At 34.0% G+C, this 20,151-nt stretch overlaps 1 protein-coding gene and 1 long non-coding RNA gene across 8 annotated transcripts in view; one reads left to right on the forward strand and one right to left on the reverse strand.

Annotated features, from left to right (window-relative positions):
- The window catches only part of LOC126744694 (glycine receptor subunit alpha-3), a 41,930-nt gene that overhangs the window by 19,128 nt on the left and 2,651 nt on the right, over positions 1 to 20,151 (forward strand). For 2 of the 5 annotated variants that reach the window (XM_050452209.1, XM_050452210.1), the window contains exons 2-8: positions 7,085 to 7,182; positions 16,507 to 16,578; positions 16,714 to 16,858; positions 16,908 to 17,134; positions 17,857 to 17,939; positions 18,567 to 18,701; positions 18,761 to 18,861. In XM_050452209.1, coding sequence (XP_050308166.1) covers positions 7,109 to 7,182; positions 16,507 to 16,578; positions 16,714 to 16,858; positions 16,908 to 17,134; positions 17,857 to 17,939; positions 18,567 to 18,701; positions 18,761 to 18,861 — 837 coding nt within the window. In that variant the 5' untranslated portion in view covers positions 7,085 to 7,108. Of the gene's footprint in view, positions 1 to 6,471; positions 6,722 to 7,084; positions 7,183 to 16,506; positions 16,579 to 16,713; positions 16,859 to 16,907; positions 17,135 to 17,856; positions 17,940 to 18,566; positions 18,702 to 18,760; positions 18,862 to 20,151 lie in introns of those variants that run through there. The other 3 variants (XM_050452208.1, XM_050452211.1, XM_050452212.1) reach the window with 3 other exon arrangements.
- Positions 7,151 to 14,892, reverse strand: LOC126744704 (uncharacterized). Of its 3 annotated transcripts, none has more exons than XR_007663287.1 (3): positions 13,320 to 14,892; positions 11,250 to 11,591; positions 7,151 to 7,816 (listed from the first exon to the last, which is right to left on the reverse strand). It is a non-coding gene; the product is annotated as an uncharacterized LOC126744704 (long non-coding RNA). The 3 variants fall into 3 exon arrangements; XR_007663288.1 differs by lacking the exon at positions 7,151 to 7,816 and adding an exon at positions 8,831 to 9,203; XR_007663286.1 differs by lacking the exon at positions 7,151 to 7,816 and adding an exon at positions 9,733 to 10,226.

Consider the following 20,151-nt stretch of genomic DNA (forward strand, 5'->3'; position numbering starts at 1 on the left):
AAATTATTTTACCTTTAAACTATTTGAGGAAATCATGCGATTGACTTGTCCAACTGCTTGGAATAAAGTGAAAATTCTTTCAGACAGTTGAATTTATTTTTTAATGAAGTTTCTTGGTAAATTTATTTGTCCAATTGCCTGGAATAATGACCAAACTCTTCCAGGCAATTGAAATTATTTTTCCCTTAAAATTTCTGGGCAAATCAGTTAATCGATGTGTCCAACCGCCTGGAATAAAGTGAAAATTCTTCCTGGCAGTTAAATTTATTTTTTTATTTAAAGTTTCTAAAGAAATTTGTAAATCCAACTGTTCAGTTGCCTGGAATAAAAACTAAATTTTTCCAGGTAGTTAAAATTATTTTACCTTTAAACTCTTTAAGGAAATCATGCGATTGACTTGTCCAACTGCTTGGAATAAAGAGAAAACTCTTCCAGACAGTTGAATTTATTCTCTAATGAAAGTTTCTTAAGAAATTTATTTGTCCAGTTGCCTGGAATAAAGAGTAAACTCTTCCAGGCAATTGAAATTATTTTTCCCTTAAAATTCCTGGGCAAACCAGTTAATCGACGTGTCCAACCGCCTGGAATAAAGTGAAAATTCTTCCAGGCAGTTGAATTTATTTTTTTATTTAAAGTTTATGAAGAAATTTGTAAATCCAACTGTTCAGTTGCCTGGAATAAAGACTAAATTATTCCAGGTAGTCAAAATTATTTTACCTTTAAACTGTTTGAGGAAATCATGCGATTGACTTGTCCAACTGCTTGGAATAAAAAGAAAATTCTTCCAGACAGTTGAATTTATTCTCTAATGAAAGTTTCTTAAGAAATTTATTTGTCCAGTTGCCTGGAATAAAGAGTAAACTCTTCCAGGCAATTGAAATTATTTTTCCCTTAAAATTCCTGGGGAAATCAGTTAATCGACGTGTCCAACCGCCTGGAATAAAGTGAAAATTCTTCCGGGCAGTTGAATTAATTTTTTTATTTAAAATTTCTGAAGAAATTTCCAAATCTAACTGTTTAGTTGCCTGGAATAAAAACTAAATTTTTCCAGGTAGTTAAAATTGTTTTACCTTTAAACTCTTTAAGGAAATCAGGCGATTGACTTGTCCAACTGCTTGGAATAAAGTGAAAATTCTTTCAGACAGTTGAATTTATTCTTTAATAAAAGTTTTTTGAGAAATTTATTTGTCCAGTTACCTGGAATAAAGAGTAAACTCTTCCAGGCAATTGAAATTATTTTTCCCTTAAAATTTCTGGGCAAACCAGTTAATCGACGTGTCCAACCGCCTAGAATAAAGTGAAAATTCTTCCAGGCAGTTGAATTTATTTTTTTATTTAGAGTTTCTAAAGAAATTTGTAAATCCAACTGTTCAGTTGCCTGGAATAAAGACTAAATTATTCCAGGTAGCCAAAATTATTTTACCTTTAAACTGTTTGAGGAAATCATGCGATTGACTTGTCCAATTGCTTGGAATAAAAAGAAAATTCTTTCAGACAGTTGAATTTATTCTTTAATGAAAGTTTTCTGGGTAATTTATTTGTCCAGTTGCCTGGAATAAAGAGTAAACTCTTCCAGGCAATTGAAATTATTTTTCCCTTAAAATTTCTGGGCAAACCAGTTAATCGACGTGTCCAACCGCCTGGAATAAAGTGAAAATTCTTTCAGGCAGTTGCATTAATTTTTTTATTTAAAGTTTGTGAAGAAATTTGTAAATCCAACTGTTTAATTGCCTGGAATAAAAATTAAATTATTCCAGGTAGTTAAAATTGTTTTACGTTTAAAGTGTTTGAGGAAATCAGGCGATTGACTTGTCCAACAGCTTGGAATAAAGAGAAAACTCTTCCAGACAGTTGAATTTATTGTTTAATGAAGTTTCTTGGTAAATTTATTTGTCCAGTTGCCTGGAATAAAGACCAAACTCTTCCAGGCAATTTAAATTATTTTTCCCTTAAAATTTCTGGGCAAACCAGTTAATCGACGTGTCCAACCGCCTGGAATAAAGTGAAAATTCTTCAGGCAGTTGAATTTATTTTTTTATTTAGAGTTTCTGAAGAAATTTGTAAATCCAACCGTTCAGTTGCCTGAAATAAAGACTAAATTATTCCAGATAGTCAAAATTGTTTTACCTTTAATTTGTTCGAGGAAATTAGGCGATTGACTTGTCCAATTGCTTGGAATAAAGTGAAAATTCTTCCAGACAGTTAAATTTATTTTTTAATGAAGTTTCTTGATAAATTTATTTGTCCAGTTGCCTGGAATAAGGAGTAAATTCTTCCAGGCAATTGAAATCATTTTTCCCTTAAAATTTTTGGGCAAATCAGTTAATCGACGTGTCCAACCGCTTGGAATAAAGTGAAAATTCTTCCAGGCAGTTGAATTTATTTTTTTATTTAAAGTTTCTGAAATTTGTAAATCCAACTGTTTAGTTGCCTGGAAAAAAGAGTAAACTCTTTAATAAGAGTAGAACAATATAATTGGTTTTATATAGCTATTTTGCAAAATAAGTAGAGCTTCTTACAAATGTTTTTTTAAGTTTCTTGATTGTTATTTCAAAATCTCTTGCCCATTGTCACATTCTCTTTAATTCTATCTAACGATTCTTTGAAATTTTAATTGCATTAATTTCATTTTATTTGCTTAAAAGTCAAAAAAGATAAAACGTATTCAGCTAAAAAATGTCCAATAAAAAAATTGAATCTGTCAGACAGCAATTAATAACAAAGTTATTTTATTGTTTATACAGTCGTATATCGATTTGAATAATGACTTTGCTTTGTTACGTAAGATGCGGTGATTTTAAGTTTATTTAGGGGTAAATTATAAATGAAAATTACACGGAATAAAGACTAAACTTGTCCAGGCGATTGGGTTTTTTTAAATTTAAAGTTTTTCTAGGGAAATTGGCAATTGCAACGGTCCAGTTGTCTGAAATAACAACTAAATACGTCCAGGCAGTCAAAACTATATTTCTTTTAAAGTTTCTGAGGAAATTAGACGATTGACGTGTTTAATTGTCTTGAAAAATACAGAAAATTCTTTCAGGTAGTTGAAGTTATTTTTTATTTAAAGTTTGTGAGAAAATTTGCAAACTCAATTGTCTGTAATAATGACTAAACTCTTTTAGGCAGTTATATTGATACACATCACTAGTGTTGTAACTATTTTAGGCAAGGCTGCACCTGAATTATTGAGTTTTTCGAAATCTTAGAAACGTCTTGATTTTCAACTGCATCAAGACTAAATCAATATATATTTTTTATGTTGATTACATTTTATTGAAAAATTGAGTGCATTTGATTTGTACCAGAATCATTAAGTTTTTCTAAGCGGAATCAATAATATAGAGAATCAAGTGTATCATGGCTAAATCAATATTGACACGTCAAAAATTTCAATGACTTTTTATGACTAAATCAATAGTATTAACTTAAATATTACAAATTCCACAGCTAACACTCAACTCAATATTTGCAGCGTAGAAAACACTAAATCTTAAACATTTAACACCAAAAGTTTTAATAATGTTTGAACTAAATTAATATATTGATTAACTGCCAGGAAATGCTTTAAATTTTGACTCTTTTATCAACTTAAAATTAGTATAGTAGTAACTATTGTTAACCCATAGAAACTCGTTAAAAGAAAAGTGTATCAAGACTAAATTAATATTAATAGATGAAAAAAAGGCAATAGTATTGGCTTTAAAATTACCTGCATTTCAAGTTGTTCAAAGCCGAATCATCATTAGAAGTTTTTACTCAAGAATTTCAAGGCGACAAAGGTTTGAACACTTAAAATGAAGTTAATCTTGACAGTGAAGAAATGCTCGAATTACTGAATAAAGGGGAAAATTGTGTAAAATTACTCTAAGATTGTCCCTGGAACAAATCAAAAATTCCCTCTTGTTTTAAATTAATGGGAAACGTGAAAATTGTCTTCAAGTGCCTGGAATAGAAAAATAATTACGTCAAATGAGAAATCACTTGTTATGCCTAAAAGATATGAAAAAATGAGTTGCAGTACATGGAAAAGACGGAAAATGATTCAAAAGTCTAAAATATATTTTAAAAAATACCAATTACTTCAATAATTGCCCTATTAATTTTTTTATTAATGGAAAACATGAAACTGCCTGGACTAGAAAAAATATTACGTCAAACGCCTGAAATAAGTATTGACACTAAAGGCCTGATTTTTTTTATCAAATTTTTGGAACACAAATGCCGGAAAAACATAAAAATTACGGTCAAATCTGGGACATATTTTAAATTTTTTTGAAAAACCTAAAAAAACGATTTTTTTTCGAGGCACGAGAAATTATTTTCAGCACCTGGAAGACACAAAAAATAATGTTTTATACTTTTTCAACAAACCTATTGTTACATTTTTAAAGGGTTTTATTATTTATAGTTAATAGTTTACTCCATCTAACACGTAAAGGTCCATTAGTCTAACAATTAGAAGGCAAAGCAGAATCACCTTCATAATCAGGTTTTGGAACAATTTTTAAAAATATGCAACAAGAGTAAATAAATGTATAGAAAGGAATTTGAGGCTTCATTTTATGAACAAACTACTCGTACATGTTACTTAATACTAACCATTTTTATTATAATTTTAATTCTAACAAAGGCCTAACCGTCTTTTAAAAATGAGTAATTTTAAGTGAATTTTTAACATACGATAATCAAAAAAAAAAGTACGATAATAACCTGAAATGAGAAAGGTGACTTTAAGTGCTTGGAATAGAAAAAAAATTACGTTAAATGCCTGAAATAAAAAGGTAATCTTCGAAAATCTTCGGGTTGTTTTTTATAGTAGGTACCTTGCAAGAGAAAAAAATCGTCGAAAATTCAGAAAAAAAACATCTCAAATATTCAAAAAGACACACCGAAGTCTAAAAAAACATATTTAAATCCCTGGAAAACATGAAAAATGACTTTAAGTTCCTGAAAAAAAAATGAAGTTCAATTTCTGATGACACGGAAAATAATCAATTACCCCTAATATTTTTTTTGTCAATTTTCTACAACAAAAACTGATGTCAAACGCATAAGACACACAAAAACTTAATTACCCCAAAGCCTGAGAAATATTTTAAAACGTTGGAAATTCTTGAAAGATCTGAAAAAACGTTTTCTTCCGGGCACCTAGAAGAGCCCCAAAAAACAAATTACACTAAACGCCTGAAAACTGTCTCAGATCCCTGGAAAATGTTAAAAATTACTTCGATTTGCCTGAATAGTTTTTTCTTTCAATCATCAATGAAATATTTAGAGAAAAAATTCGTCAGATGCCTAAAATCAAATTTTTGATTTGACTGAATACTTTTTTTAGATATTTTGTCTAAGCAAATAAAAACATAAAATGAAAATTTCAACGGGTTATTGGATAAAATTAAATAAAAAAACAAGCAATAATAAACATATTCAAGAGAAGCCAAGGCAATAGATTTTGAAACAATAATCAAGAAACTTAGGCAATTTTGAGAAATGATTTGCCTATCTATTTAAAAAATAGCCATACAAAAGGCTAACTAATTAAACATTTTTTTCTTATTATAGGGTCTTTATTGCAGGAACATTAGAATTTCCAAATTTCCCCAGAAATTTAATACCTCCAACTGCCTAGAAGAATTTTCTCTTTATTCCAATTACGTCAATCGTATTGTTTCCATAGAAACTGGAAACTATTCCAGGCAGTAAATTCCAGGACGAGTTTAGTCGTTTGGACGGATCCAACTTCAAGTATCCTTAAAAAGGCACGAAAACATACTTTTAATGCCTGGAAGAGACAAAACATTACTGCAGAAGGCTACAAAATCGGAGGAGTTTTTTCGTCTTTTCGTTTTAAAATAATTCTCAAAATTCCAGGCACTTGACGTCCATGTTTTTCGCTGATTAAAAAAAACAATTCAGACAATTTTTTATCTTTTCCAGGGATTTTAAACACTTTTCAATAACTTTACGCAATTTTTCTCTTCAATCGAGGCATTTTTTTCCAATAGTGGTACGCCCATGTTTTTCTCCAGAAAACTCTTAAGTAAGTTGTTGAGAAATTAGCTGACTGATGTAAATCGTGCGAAAGTACGAAGAGAAGGAGGATGCAAATTAATAATTACTGCGATATGATCGATTCAGCTTAGAAATAGAGAGCTAATTTTAGTCTACGTTTAACATTGTTTTTATTGTAAATATTGATTTCTTTTTTCTTGACAACATTCAGGAAATAGGTATCCAAAATATTCTGCCCAGCACTATGATTAAATTGAAAGATTCAGCTAAAGTTTCTCGATTTGAGGTTAAAAGATTCAGGAAATTTTGTCAATATTGATTTGGAACTAAAAAAGCTCTTAAGTACCTTCCATCTCCGAACTCCTTTCAATACAATATTGAATTAATGCATCGAACTAATGCAAAATCTCTTTCACATTTCGATTTTAATTGGTGCATTTTGTCACGACCTCTAAAGACTTTAATCCTCTATCTTTGAATACACGGTCGCCGGTTTTTCACTCAGTCAGCGTTTTTCTATTTTCAAGTATTTCCTCAATTTTCCATTTTTCTCCTTTATGCTCCCGTTTCTTTCTATCCAGTCACGTCTTGTCATTCGGTCTTGGCACAGTTTTTAACGAATTTTAACTTGCTGCGGGTCATTTTTAATCGCAAGCGTCTTTCAAAGTCCAAAATGTCTTTGATGGGTGTTTTTGTTATTTAATTGGTGAGTTTTGAAATTAATTCTTTTATATGTACATGATGGTGGATTTTACAGTACAAAAGTTCATAGTTTAGGAAATACAAAGCGTCAAATTTTACTATTTTTGTCCTCCCTGTATGGAGTTTTTGCCAATTTTTTATTCAAAGGGTAAAGAAATAATAATAAAACACCATTTTTCTTATAAATTATTTATTTGATCTAGGACTTTAAATTGGTTAAAAATATTGATTTGATATATAAAAATTAAAAATCTAGTAGGGTTTTGCTAGGTTAATTGTTAATCTAAAAAACTCAATTCTAAGCTAATAGAGCTGATTTAAGCCTGAATTACTAATTTCTTGCCTATCCTTATTAATTGTATTTTAGGATATTCTGGACTAAAGCATTCCAATGCCCATCTTCATACTGGAAATATTATTTTTCTTTCTGCTGGTTTATAATAAAGCTAATGGGGACACCATTTCGTAAGTATCGGAGATTGAAATATAGAATATTCCACTTTTCCACACATATCCTGGTACACCAATATTAATATGTTAGAGTGCGATGCAGTGCAAAAATTTGCAACTTTAACACAAAGACTCACATTAAGTAATTTTTATCTAAAAACTCTTATCCCACAATGCTCTGATTAATAATTATTAACCTATTTTGAAAATTCATTACTGTTTAACGAAACGCTTTATAAAAATGATAATTATACGTACTTATAGCTCTATCCTTCTCCAATCCTTTGATGGTACTACCAATAATGTACCTCAAACTGGTCAGGAATGATAATGCTTTTACTGCGAAACCGTTTATTTGGAAACTTTTTCTTGTTCCACATCGCTCTGATTAACAAATATTAATATATTTTGAAAATTCATTACTGTTTAATGGTACACTTTATAAAAATGTTTATTACACGTGCTGATAGCTGTATCCTTTTTCTATCCATTGATGCCACTACCTTTTCGTAAATTGTAGATCACGAAAATACCGGGTTATAAGGGAATCCGAGCAGAACTAAGAAATCGAGTATTTTTTGGACCTCGTTTTTGAGGCCAAAAATGGGCTCCAAAAATGCCATATCTCAGCTACTATTAGAGCTATGACCTTGCGGATGGTCTCGTTGGATTCAGAATGACGAAATTAAGACAAAACCGTTGGAATTTTCCCGATAGCTCCCACAGAAGCTAAGATATCGGCCTTCAAAGTTTGGGTTTTTTCATTTTTCGGGTATACCCCCCCGTTTGGATTTTTTTCAGAAAATTTTTTTTTTCGAATTCGAACTAACTATACCAGCGGATTGTTCTCATCAAGTAGATCACGAAAATACCGGGTTATGACAGGATTCGATCAGAAATAACGGAATGAGAGCACTTTGAAAGTTCGGAAATTTATCACTTTTTGACATCGTTTTTGAGGCCAAAAATGGGCTCCAAAAATGCCATATCTCAACTACTATTAGAGCTATGACCTTGTGGATGGTCTCGTTGGATTCAGAATGACGAAATTAAGACAAAGCCGTTGGAATTTTCCCGATAGCTCCCATAGAAGCTGAGATATCGGCCTTCAAAGTTTGGTTTTTTTAATTTTTCGGGTATACCCCCCCGTTTGGATTTTTTTCAGAAAAATTTTTTTTTTTTCGAATTCGAACTAACTATACCAGCGGATTGTTCTCATCAAGTAGATCACAAAAATACCGGGTTATAAGGAAATCCGACCAGAACTAAGAAATCGAGTATTTTTTGGACCTCGTTTTTGAGGCCAAAAATGGGCTCCAAAAATGCCATATCTCAGCTGCTATTAGAGCTATGACCTTGCGGATGGTCTCGTTGGATTCAGAATGACGAAACTAAGACAAAACCGTTGGAATTTTCCCGATAGCTCCCATAGAAGTTGAGATATCGGCCTTCAAAGTTCGGGTTTTTCCATTTTTCGGGTATACCCCCCCGTTTGGATTTTTTTCAGAAAATTTTTTTTTTTCGAATTCGAACTAACTATACCAGCGGATTGTTCTCATCAAGTAGATCACGAAAATACCGGGTTATAAGGGAATCCGAGCAGAACTAAGAAATCGAGTATTTTTTGGACCTCGTTTTTAAGGCCCTAAATGGGCTCCAAAAATGCCATATCTCAGCTACTATTAGAGCTATAACCTTGGAGATGGTCTCGTTGGATTCAGAATGACGAAACTAAGACAAAACCGTTGGAATTTTCCCGATAGCTCCCATAGAAGCTGAGATATCGGCCTTCAAAGTTCGGGTTTTTTCATTTTTCGGGTATACCCCCCCGTTTCGATTTTTTTCAGAAAAATTTTTTTTTTTCGAATTTGAACTAACTATATCAGCGGATTGTTCTCATCAAGTAGATCACGAAAATACCGGGTTATAAGGGAATCCGAGCAGAACTAAGAAATCGAGTATTTTTTGGACCTCGTTTTTGAGGCCAAAAATGGGCTCCAAAAATGCCATATCTCAGCTACTATTAGAGCTATGACCTTGTGGATCGTCTCGTTGGATTCAGAATGACGAAACTAAGACAAAACCGTTGGAATTTTCCCGATAGCTCCCATAGAAGCTGAGATATCGGCCTTCAAAGTTTGGGTTTTTTCATTTTTCGGGTATACCCCCCCGTTTCGATTTTTTTCAGAAAAAAATTTTTTTTTCGAATTTGAACTAACTATACCAGCGGATTGTTCTCATCAAGTAGATCACGAAAATACCGGGATATAAGGAAATCCGAGCAGAACTAAGAAATCGAGTATTTTTTGGACCTCGTTTTTGAGGCCAAAAATGGGCTCCAAAAATGCCATATCTCAGCTACTATTAGAGCTATGACCTTGTGGATGGTCTCGTTGGATTCAGAATGACGAAACTAAGACAAAACCGTTGGAATTTTCCCGATAGCTCCCAGAGAAGCTGAGATATCGGCCTTCAAAGTTCGGGTTTTCTCATTTTTCGGGTATACCCCCCCGTTTGGATTTTTTTCAGAAAATTTTTTTTTTTTCGAATTCAAACTAACTATACCAGCGGATTGTTCTCATCAAGTAGATCACGAAAATACCGGGATATAAGGAAATCCGAGCAGAACTAAGAAATCGAGTATTTTTTGGACCTCGTTTTTGAGGCCAAAAATGGGCTCCAAAAATGCCATATCTCAGCTACTATTAGAGCTATGACCTTGTGGATGGTCTCGTTGGATTCAGAATGACGAAACTAAGACAAAACCGTTGGAATTTTCCCGATAGCTCCCATAGAAGCTGAGATATCGGCCTTCAAAGTTCGGGTTTTTTCATTTTTCGGGTATACCCCCCCGTTTCGATTTTTTTCAGAAAAATTTTTTTTTTTCGAATTTGAACTAACTATATCAGCGGATTGTTCTCATCAAGTAGATCACGAAAATACCGGGTTATAAGGGAATCCGAGCAGAACTAAGAAATCGAGTATTTTTTGGACCTCGTTTTTGAGGCCAAAAATGGGCTCCAAAAATGCCATATCTCAGCTACTATTAGAGCTATGACCTTGTGGATCGTCTCGTTGGATTCAGAATGACGAAACTAAGACAAAACCGTTGGAATTTTCCCGATAGCTCCCATAGAAGCTGAGATATCGGCCTTCAAAGTTTGGGTTTTTTCATTTTTCGGGTATACCCCCCCGTTTCGATTTTTTTCAGAAAAAAATTTTTTTTTCGAATTTGAACTAACTATACCAGCGGATTGTTCTCATCAAGTAGATCACGAAAATACCGGGATATAAGGAAATCCGAGCAGAACTAAGAAATCGAGTATTTTTTGGACCTCGTTTTTGAGGCCAAAAATGGGCTCCAAAAATGCCATATCTCAGCTACTATTAGAGCTATGACCTTGTGGATGGTCTCGTTGGATTCAGAATGACGAAACTAAGACAAAACCGTTGGAATTTTCCCGATAGCTCCCAGAGAAGCTGAGATATCGGCCTTCAAAGTTCGGGTTTTCTCATTTTTCGGGTATACCCCCCCGTTTGGATTTTTTTCAGAAAATTTTTTTTTTTTCGAATTCAAACTAACTATACCAGCGGATTGTTCTCATCAAGTAGATCACGAAAATACCGGGATATAAGGAAATCCGAGCAGAACTAAGAAATCGAGTATTTTTTGGACCTCGTTTTTGAGGCCAAAAATGGGCTCCAAAAATGCCATATCTCAGCTACTATTAGAGCTATGACCTTGTGGATGGTCTCGTTGGATTCAGAATGACGAAACTAAGACAAAACCGTTGGAATTTTCCCGATAGCTCACATAGAAGCTGAGATATCGGCCTTCAAAGTTCGGGTTTTTTCATTTTTCGGGTATACCCCCCCGTTTGGATTTTTTTCAGAAAATTTCTTTTTTTTCGAATTCAAACTAACTATACCAGCGGATTGTTCTCATCAAGTAGATCACGAAAATACCGGGTTATAAGGGAATCCGAGCAGAACTAAGAAATCGAGTATTTTTTGGACCTCGTTTTTGAGGCTAAAAATGCGCTCCAAAAATGCCATATCTCAGCTACTATTAGAGCTATAACCTTGGGGATGGTCTCGTTGGATTCAGAATGACGAAACTAAGACAAAACCGTTGGAATTTTCCCGATAGCTCCCATAGAAGCTGAGATATCGGCCTTCAAAGTTTGGGTTTTTTCATTTTTCGGGTATACCCCCCCCGTTTCGATTTTCTTCAGAAAAAATTTTTTTTTTCGAATTTGAACTAACTATACCAGCGGATTGTTCTCATCAAGTAGATCACGAAAATACCGGGTTATAAGGGAATCCGAGCAGAACTAAGAAATCGAGTATTTTTTGGACCTCGTTTTTGAGGCCAAAAATGGGCTCCAAAAATGCCATATCTCAGCTACTATTAGAGCTATGACCTTGTGGATGGTCTCGTTGGATTCAGAATGACGAAACTAAGACAAAACCGTTGGAATTTTCCCGATAGCTCCCATAGAAGCTGAGATATCGGCCTTCAAAGTTTGGGTTTTTTCATTTTTCGGGTATACCCCCCCGTTTCGATTTTTTTCAGAAAAAATTTTTTTTTTCGAATTTGAACTAACTATACCAGCGGATTGTTCTCATCAAGTAGATCACGAAAATACCGGGTTATAAGGGAATCCGAGCAGAACTAAGAAATCGAGTATTTTTTGGACCTCGTTTTTGAGGCCAAAAATGGGCTCCAAAAATGCCATATCTCAGCTACTATTAGAGCTATGACCTTGCGGATGGTCTCGTTGGATTCAGAATGACGAAACTAAGACAAAACCGTTGGAATTTTCCCGATAGCTCCCATAGAAGCTGAGATATCGGCCTTCAAAGTTTGGGTTTTTTCATTTTTCGGGTATACCCCCCGTTTGGATTTTTTTCAGAAAATTTTTTTTTTTCGAATTCGAACTAACTATACCAGCGGATTGTTTTCATCAAGTAGATCACGAAAATACCGGGTTATGACAGGATTCGATCAGAAATAACGGAATGAGAGCACTTTGAAAATTCGGAAATTTATCACTTTTTGACATCGTTTTTGAGGCCAAAAATGGGCTCCAAAAATGCCATATCTCAGCTGCTATTAGAGCTATGATCTTGCAAATGGTCTCGTTGGATTCAGAATGACGAAACTAAGACAAAACCGTTGGAATTTTCCCGATAGCTCCCATAGAAGCTGAGATATCGGCCTTCAAAGTTCGGGTTTTTTCATTTTTCGGGTATACCCCCCCGTTTGGATTTTTTTCAGAAAATTTTTTTTTTTTTTAATTTGAACTAACTATACCAGCGGATTGTTCTCATCAAGTAGATCACGAAAATACCGGGTTATAAGGGAATCCAAGCAGAACTAAGAAATCGAGTATTTTTTGGACCTCGTTTTTGAGGCCAAAAATGGGCTCCAAAAATGCCATATCTCAGCTGCTATTAGAGCTATGATCTTGCAAATGGTCTCGTTGGATTCAGAATGACGAAACTAAGACAAAACCGTTGGAATTTTCCCGATAGCTCACATAGAAGCTGAGATATCGGCCTTCAAAGTTCGGGTTTTTTCATTTTTCGGGTATACCCCCCCGTTTGGATTTTTTTCAGAAAATTTTTTTTTTTTTTAATTTGAACTAACTATACCAGCGGATTGTTCTCATCAAGTAGATCACGAAAATACCGGGTTATAAGGGAATCCAAGCAGAACTAAGAAATCGAGTATTTTTTGGACCTCGTTTTTGAGGCCAAAAATGGGCTCCAAAAATGCCATATCTCAGCTACTATTAGAGCTATGACCTTGTGGATGGTCTCGTTGGATTCAGAATGACGAAACTAAGACAAAACCGTTGGAATTTTCCCGATAGCTCACATAGAAGCTGAGATATCGGCCTTCAAAGTTCGGGTTTTTTCATTTTTCGGGTATACCCCCCCGTTTGGATTTTTTTCAGAAAATTTCTTTTTTTTCGAATTCAAACTAACTATACCAGCGGATTGTTCTCATCAAGTAGATCACGAAAATACCGGGTTATAAGGGAATCCGAGCAGAACTAAGAAATCGAGTATTTTTTGGACCTCGTTTTTGAGGCTAAAAATGCGCTCCAAAAATGCCATATCTCAGCTACTATTAGAGCTATAACCTTGGGGATGGTCTCGTTGGATTCAGAATGACGAAACTAAGACAAAACCGTTGGAATTTTCCCGATAGCTCCCATAGAAGCTGAGATATCGGCCTTCAAAGTTTGGGTTTTTTCATTTTTCGGGTATACCCCCCCCGTTTCGATTTTCTTCAGAAAAAATTTTTTTTTTCGAATTTGAACTAACTATACCAGCGGATTGTTCTCATCAAGTAGATCACGAAAATACCGGGTTATAAGGGAATCCGAGCAGAACTAAGAAATCGAGTATTTTTTGGACCTCGTTTTTGAGGCCAAAAATGGGCTCCAAAAATGCCATATCTCAGCTACTATTAGAGCTATGACCTTGTGGATGGTCTCGTTGGATTCAGAATGACGAAACTAAGACAAAACCGTTGGAATTTTCCCGATAGCTCCCATAGAAGCTGAGATATCGGCCTTCAAAGTTTGGGTTTTTTCATTTTTCGGGTATACCCCCCCGTTTCGATTTTTTTCAGAAAAAATTTTTTTTTTCGAATTTGAACTAACTATACCAGCGGATTGTTCTCATCAAGTAGATCACGAAAATACCGGGTTATAAGGGAATCCGAGCAGAACTAAGAAATCGAGTATTTTTTGGACCTCGTTTTTGAGGCCAAAAATGGGCTCCAAAAATGCCATATCTCAGCTACTATTAGAGCTATGACCTTGCGGATGGTCTCGTTGGATTCAGAATGACGAAACTAAGACAAAACCGTTGGAATTTTCCCGATAGCTCCCATAGAAGCTGAGATATCGGCCTTCAAAGTTTGGGTTTTTTCATTTTTCGGGTATACCCCCCGTTTGGATTTTTTTCAGAAAATTTTTTTTTTTCGAATTCGAACTAACTATACCAGCGGATTGTTTTCATCAAGTAGATCACGAAAATACCGGGTTATGACAGGATTCGATCAGAAATAACGGAATGAGAGCACTTTGAAAATTCGGAAATTTATCACTTTTTGACATCGTTTTTGAGGCCAAAAATGGGCTCCAAAAATGCCATATCTCAGCTGCTATTAGAGCTATGATCTTGCAAATGGTCTCGTTGGATTCAGAATGACGAAACTAAGACAAAACCGTTGGAATTTTCCCGATAGCTCCCATAGAAGCTGAGATATCGGCCTTCAAAGTTTGGGTTTTTTCATTTTTCGGGTATACCCCCCCGTTTGGATTTTTTTCAGAAAATTTTTTTTTTTCTAATTCGAACTAACTATACCAGCGGATTGTTCTCATCAAGTAGATCACGAAAATACCGGGTTATAAGGGAATCCGAGCAGAACTAAGAAATCGAGTATTTTTTGGACCTCGTTTTTGAGGCCAAAAATGGGCTCCAAAAATGCCATATCTCAGCTACTATTAGAGCTATGACCTTGCGGATGGTCTCGTTGGATTCAGAATGACGAAATTAAGACAAAACCGTTGTTTCAAGCAATTTTTCCATATAAAGTAAAATCTAACAACTATCCCTCGGAATCTCCGAATCTCTCCGCATAATCCCGCAAGGAATTCAAAAAGGAAAAAGGAACTTAATAAGCATTTCTGACGTTAAACGTACTTAAACACTCTTAAATATTGTAATGAGGGGTTTAACTGTCCTTTAAAAAGGCCCTTTTTACGGGAAAAAAGGGCGTACAAGAACAGAGAGACCGACCTTGATTCGCACACTAAAAGTAGTCGATGGGATCCTTTTATTGTGTCAAGTGAGCATTTTTTTTTAATCGGTAACTTTCGGAAATTATCCCGGTTTTTCATACGAAGAGATCCACCCTGTATACATATATATATCAAGAAAAATACCATCTATAATTATCATTTTTATAAAGTGTTCCACTAAGCAGTAATGATTTTTCAAAGAAAGTTATTCATAGCGTAATGGGACAAGAGTTTTAAAATAAAAGGTGTGTTAGTAAAATTACTGTAACTCTTGGCCGGTTTAAAGTAGGATATTGGTAGTAGCATTATTCGTTAGTAAAAGGATAAAGCTATAGGCACATGGAATTATTATTTTTATACAGCAGTCCATAAAGCAGTAAGAAATTTTCAAAATAACTTTTCATTTAGGCTTCAGAGCGATGTGGGACAGGGGTGCTTAAATGAAATGGAAGCCAGTAAAAGCACTATAACTTTTAGTAACTTTAAGGTAGAATATTGATAGTAGAATTAATGGATAGGAAAAGGATAGAGCTATAAGCACATGTAATTATTATTTTTATACAGCGGTCCATAAAGCAGTAATGAATTTTCAAAACTTACTAATTAGGCTTTAAGGCGATGTGGGACACGAGTTCTTAAATGAAAGGGGAGACAGTAAAAGCACTATAACTTCTAGTAAATTTAAGGTAGAATATTGATAGTATAATCAATGGATAGGAAAAGGATGTATAGGTATAGATGTAAAAGGAGGTATAAACACATCAAATTATTATTTTTATACAATCTTCCAATAAGCAATAACGAATTTTCAAAATAAGTTCCTAATTGGGCTTCAGAGCGATGTGGGACAGGAGTGCTTAAATGAAATGGGTGCCAGTAAAAGTACTAAAGCTGCTAATCATTTTAAGATATAATAATTTTAGTACCATCATTGTATAGAAAATGATAGAGCTATAAGCACGTATAATCATTATTTTTGTAAAGCCTTCAATTAAATAGTAACGAATTTTCAAAATAACTTAATATTTGTTTGACAGCGATGTCGGACAAGAGTTTTAAAATGCTGTAACTCCTGGTCACCTTCAGGTACAATGTTGATAATACCACCAATGGTCAGGAAAAAGATAGAGCTATAAGCACGTATAATCATCATTTTTGTAAAGTGCTCCATTAAATAAAAACGAATTTTCAAAATAAGTGAATATTTATTATTTGGCGTGATATAAGACAAGAGTTTTTCAATAAAAGATGTGCCAGTAAAAATCCCGTAACTCCTGGCCATTTTGAGTTAGAATGTTGATAGTACCATTAGTGGATAGGAAAAGGATAAAGCTATCAGTACGTGTAATTATCATTTTTGTATAGTGTTCCATTAAGCGGTAATGATTTTTCAAAAAAAACCTGCTTATGTCACATAATATTAACGCACCATTTTCCATTGAAATTGTACACTTTCTGACCTTTTTCTGTTGTTTTATGGGCCTATCTCTAACTGTTCCTTTTCTTCATGTTTCAGCTTATGTCCGATAGAGTTTTATCACGAACAATTTTCCGATCATAAGGTGGAGCATGAGTCAGAGGAACCCGCGTAGGTATAGGGCGGATCGAGAAAATATATCAATCAGTAAATTGGTATTTTTTACTTGATGCGCTATATAGTTAGTTATTCGTATCATACATAAATGTTTAATGCAGTTTTTTTGAGTGGAATTTTGTGTTCCAGTACCGGTTTAACCATCAGAGACATCCTACCGGAAGATCCGAGTAAATACGACAAAATGAGACCTCCAAAGGTGGACGGGAATCCTACTAAGGTGTTTTTTCATGTTACCGTGATGGGATTGGACAGTATTGATGAAAATTCTATGGTAAGTAAACAATAATACAATTCTAAAGTCACATTTGCGTTATTTTTAGACCTACGCAGCGGACATATTTTTCGCACAAACGTGGAAAGACCACAGACTCCGTCTACCAGAGAACATGACCACGGAGTATCGATTGCTGGAAGTCGATTGGCTGAAAAACATGTGGAGACCCGATTCGTTCTTCAAGAACGCCAAAAGCGTCACATTTCAAACCATGACCATTCCGAACCACTACATGTGGTTGTATAAGGATAAAACGATCCTGTATATGGTCAAGTATGACTTTTCTACTTCTTTATAGTTACTTTACAGGGTGAATCTTTTTTAGTAACGTTAAGAGGTTATTTCAGGCCTAAAAACTATTAAAAGTAATCTTTAAAGGTTAAATAAAGATTGACTCTTGGAACATGTAAAAAATTACCCGGAAGATGTAAATCGAGTAATTGGTTGAAATGAAACAGTCGAAAGGATTAATTCAAATATTTGGAATAAAGTGAGAAATTGCTCAATAATTTTGGAACACATGACCCGATGAAATTATGTAAAATACGCTTAGAAAATAGTGTTAAACATTTTTGTCTGACCATTACAGGGATTCCTATACCAAAGAATAGCTACCTAAAAACACTTCATATGATCTTCGAAGAAATGTAATATAAATAAATGTGAATTGGGGTTATTCCTGGTTTCCACAATGGTTCTAGTTAAATCCACTCAACTGCTTAACAATAAGCACACGCGACATTATTGAGGGGGGCTTAGAGAGCATCTTGATTTTTGACTACTCAAAAGTCTTCGACCCAATCAAGCATGAAGTATTTAAAAAATCGACAGATTAACTTTAAATGCCTGGAATAAAATTAAAAATTTACTGAATGTGTAAACACTATATCTGAAAGTTGAAATTCCTGGTAGAAGTATTTCCCAAAGATTCACCCTGTTTAAGCATTTAATAATAAACACCCTGTATACTGATGATTTTTTTGAAATATTACTAGGTTGACGTTAAGGTTGTCCTGCGCAATGAATTTTATGATATACCCCCACGATACCCAAGAATGTAAGCTGCAAATGGAGAGTCGTAAGTAATAACTCGTTTGTTTTCATAATAATGTTTACTTAAATTAGGCAGAATCAAAGTTCCTCAGAAAGTGTTGTTTCATCTAAATAGAAAAATGTATGTGCCAATTATATTTCGCTTCCTACGTAAGGTACTGCAAAGGTATTATTTATTATTAATTATATGAATCAGTATGTGAGCGTCATAATAAAAATGGTGCAAAATTACGAATTTTTTTCATTTAATTTTTACAAGGTTTTCAGGACCAGTGGTCAAAGTGTCACAGCCCACAGTTTGTTCTGCTTTATATTTTTAATGTATGTCCATTATTCTGAAGCAAAACCTTATTCTCTAAATGGCTTTACTAAAATCGCTGAATTAATACTGTATTTTCCTCATTTCCTAATACCGATTTAAGAGAAATACATCTTGGATGATTGAAGAAATTTTATTTGCATTATCTCCTTTACTAAATCATCAGCGTATACTTGGACTTATACGAAGAGAAAAAATTATGCCTCCTATATAAACCATTCTCTTCTTGTAGTGAGGTATTTGACTCCTCTTGTTAAACTATGCCTAAGAAACCTGTGATGTAATCACAGATCCTTACTAATACTCTTTCCCTTACTTTGTTATTTGTTTCAGTATCACATACTACAGACGACATGATTTTCCAATGGGATCCGGACGTGCCCTTAGTAGTAGACGAAAATATCGAACTTCCTCAACTCGCTTTGGTTAAAAATCATACTGCCGACTGCACTCAAGTTTACTCAACAGGTAAGTCGTTATTGAGGCATTTAATTGAATAATTTACTGAATTAAGACCCTTTAAATAGGCAACTTCACTTGCTTGGAAGTCATTTTCCAATTGAAGAGACGATTGGGCTACTACCTGTTTCACACTTATATACCCACATGTTTGATTGTTATAATGTCTGTAAGTATATCATCAGTACATTTAGTAAATAGTAGTGTCTAGTGTCCATCGTTTCTTGAAAAACCATTCAAAGTCATTGGAGATATTCTGATAATCTTACAGCATAAGAGGTTCTAAATATTCCAATTGAATATACAAATTTATCTAATTTAAGTGATAAAGTGCAATAAGTTGAGCCACTAAATTTAAAAGAAATAGTAAAAATACTATTAAAAGATCTTTGAGGAATTTCTTATTAAATAATTTCATATAAGAACGATTTTTGTATCTCAAGTTAGAGACAAAAAAACATAGTGCAACCATCAAGAATTTTATTAACTGGAGGACATTTATGGGTATAACTTGGAGTATTTTCATAATTTTTTACAGTAATATTTAGAGGGGTCCCTGAGGATGAATTTGAGGGTAGAAACGTGGCTCTAGGTTCAAATAATAAAAATGTTATAAAAACGGCGTAATTCCTACTCAACAGTTTCATATACGAACCCTTCTTGTATCTCAAAAACTCTTTAAGTTAGAGACAATTTAGTCAACCGAGGTCCAAGAGAATGGCATATTGTGACATCATGAATTTTGTTAAGTAGCAGACGTTTTTGGGCATATCTTGGAAAGTACTTGGAATATTTTCACAATTTTTTTACAATAATATAGAGGGGTCCCTGAGGATGAATTTGAGGGTAGAAACGTGGCTCTAGGTTAATAATTTCAGGAGTCAGAACAGTTTTTGTCCAGGCATTTTTTTTTAACAATTTTTTCCATTTTACAAATATATGTAGAAAATAATAAAAATGTCATAAAAACGGTGTAATTCCTACTCAACAGTTTCATATACGAACCCTTCTTGTATCTCAAAAACTCTTTAGGTTAGAGACAATTTAGTCAACCGAGGTCCAAGAGAATGGCATATTGTGACATCATGAATTTTGTTAAGTAGCAGACGTTTTTGGGCATATCTTGGAAAGTACTTGGAATATTTTCACAATTTCTTTACAGTAATATAGAGGTGTCCCTGAGGATGAATTTGAAGGTAGAAACGTGGCTCTAGGTTAATAATTTCAAGAGTCAGAACAGTTTTTGTCCAGGCATTTTTTTTGACCAATTTTTTACAATTTACAAATATATGTAGAAAATAATAAAAATGTCATAAAAAAGGCGTAATTCCTACTCAACAGTTTCATATACGAACCCTTCTTGTATCTCAAAAACTCTTTAAGTTAGAGACAATTTAGTCAACCGAGGTCCAAGAGAATGGCATATTGTGACATCATGAATTTTGTTAAGTAGCAGACG

Source organism: Anthonomus grandis, chromosome 14 (assembly GCF_022605725.1).
Source record: "Anthonomus grandis grandis chromosome 14, icAntGran1.3, whole genome shotgun sequence".
Classification (NCBI taxonomy): Eukaryota; Metazoa; Arthropoda; class Insecta; order Coleoptera; family Curculionidae; genus Anthonomus; species Anthonomus grandis.